The sequence below is a fragment of the Nomascus leucogenys genome, chromosome 17 (assembly GCF_006542625.1).
Source record: "Nomascus leucogenys isolate Asia chromosome 17, Asia_NLE_v1, whole genome shotgun sequence".
NCBI classification, from domain to species: Eukaryota; Metazoa; Chordata; class Mammalia; order Primates; family Hylobatidae; genus Nomascus; species Nomascus leucogenys.
In genome coordinates, this window is record NC_044397.1 from 327,924 (window position 1) to 329,766 (window position 1,843).

The 1,843-nt window shown below is 48.9% G+C and overlaps 1 protein-coding gene across 1 annotated transcript; it reads left to right on the plus strand.

Moving 5' to 3' along the window:
• Positions 1–580: 580 nt before the first annotated feature.
• On the plus strand, positions 581–1,843 carry LOC100579786 (cytosol aminopeptidase-like). Its single transcript, XM_012496422.2, is given in 3 exon segments — positions 581–793; positions 927–1,817; positions 1,819–1,843. Coding segments are annotated over 3 exon segments (1,065 nt in total). The 5' UTR covers positions 581–644.

A 1,843-nucleotide genomic window follows, 5' to 3' on the forward strand; every position in this document is an offset into this window, starting at 1 on the left:
AGTGAATTTCTAATGGTGAAATTTCAGGAAATTTCAGGCTTAGGCAGTAGCAGCCTTGGGAATCTGGAAGTGTTTGTGTTGCACAAATTCTGTCACAAATTTCCCTGCCCAGTCCTGATCCTTATGTTGACTGGGTAAAGCCCCCAGTAGGTCAGGGTGTTAGTTCCCAAAGTCATTCTTCTAAAAAAAAAAAAAAAAAGTGATGGCTCACGCCTGTAATCTCAGCACTTTGGGAGGCAGAGGCAGGCGGATCACATGAGATCAGGAGTTCGAGGCCAGCCTGGCCAACATGGTGAAACCCCGTCTCTACTAATACAAACATTAGGCGGGGTGAGTCATCGTCTGACGTCTGGCCGTGAGATGTTTCAGGAGCTGGGGTCTCTCCGCTGCAGACACGACGCAGGGCCTTGTTTTAGGAATCTATTCCAAAGAAAAAGAAGATGATGAGCCACAGTTCACAAGTGCAGGAGAGAATTTTGATAAATCGATAGCTGGAAAGCTGAGAGAGACTTTGAACGTATCTGGACCACCTTTGAAGGCAGGCAAGACTCAAATCTTCTATGGTTTGCATCAGGACTTCCCCAGCGTGGTGCTAGTTGGCCTCAGCAAAAAGGCAGCCGGAATCGACGAACAGGAAAACTGGCATGAAGGCAAAGAAAACATCAGAGCTGCTGTTGCAGTGGGATGCAGGCAGATTCAAGACCTGGAGCTCTGTTCCGTGGAGGTGGATCCCTGTGCAGACACTCAGGCTGCTGAGGAGGGAGCGGTGCTTGGTCTCTATGAATACGATGACCTAAAGCAAAAAAAGAAGATGGCCATGTCGGTGAAGCTCTATGGAACTGGGGATCAGGAGGCCTGGCAGAAAGGAGTCCTGTTTGCTTCTGGGCAGAACTTGGCATGATGGAGACGCCAGCCAGCTAGATGATGCCAACCAGATTTGCCGAAATTATTGAGAAGAATCTCAAAAGTGCTAGTAGTAAAACTGAGGTTCATATCAGACCCAGGTCTTGGATTGAGGAACAGGCAACGGGATCATTCCTCAGTGTGGCCAAAGGATCCGACGAACCCTCAGTCTTCTTGGAAATTCACTACATAGGCAGCCCCAATGCAAACGAACCACCCCTGGTGTTTGTTGGGAAAGGAATTACCTTCGACAGTGGTGGTATCTCCATCAAGGCTTCTGCAAATATGGACCTCATGAGGGCCGACATGGGAGGAGCTACAACTATATGCTCAGCCATTGTGTCTGCTGCAAAACTCAATTTGCCCATTAATATTATAGGTCTGGCCCGTCTTTGTGAAAATATGCCCTGCGGCAAGGCCAGCAAGCTGGGGGATGTTGTTAGAGCCGGGAACGGGAAGACCATCCAGGTTGATAACACTGATGCCGACGGGAGGCTCATACTGGCTGATGCGCTCTGTTACGCGCACACGTTTAACCCGAAGGTCATCCTCAATGCCACCACCTTAACAGGTGCCATGGATGTAGCTTTGGGGTCAGGTACCACTGGGGTCTTTACCAATTCATCCTGGCTCTGGAACAAGCTCTTCGAGGCCAGCATTGAAACAGGGGACCGTGTCTGGAGGATGCCTCTCTTCAAACATTATACAGGACAGGTTGTAGATTGCCAGCTGGCTGATGTTAATAACATTGGAAAATATAGATTTGCGGAAGCATGTACATCTGCGGCATTCCTGAGAGAATTTGTGACTCATCCTAAGTGGGCACATTTAGACATAGCAGGTGTGATGACCAACAAAGATGAGGTTCCCTATCTATGGAAAGGCACGACCGGGAGGCCCACAAGGACTCTCATAGCGTTTCAGTCAAGACAATGCTTAG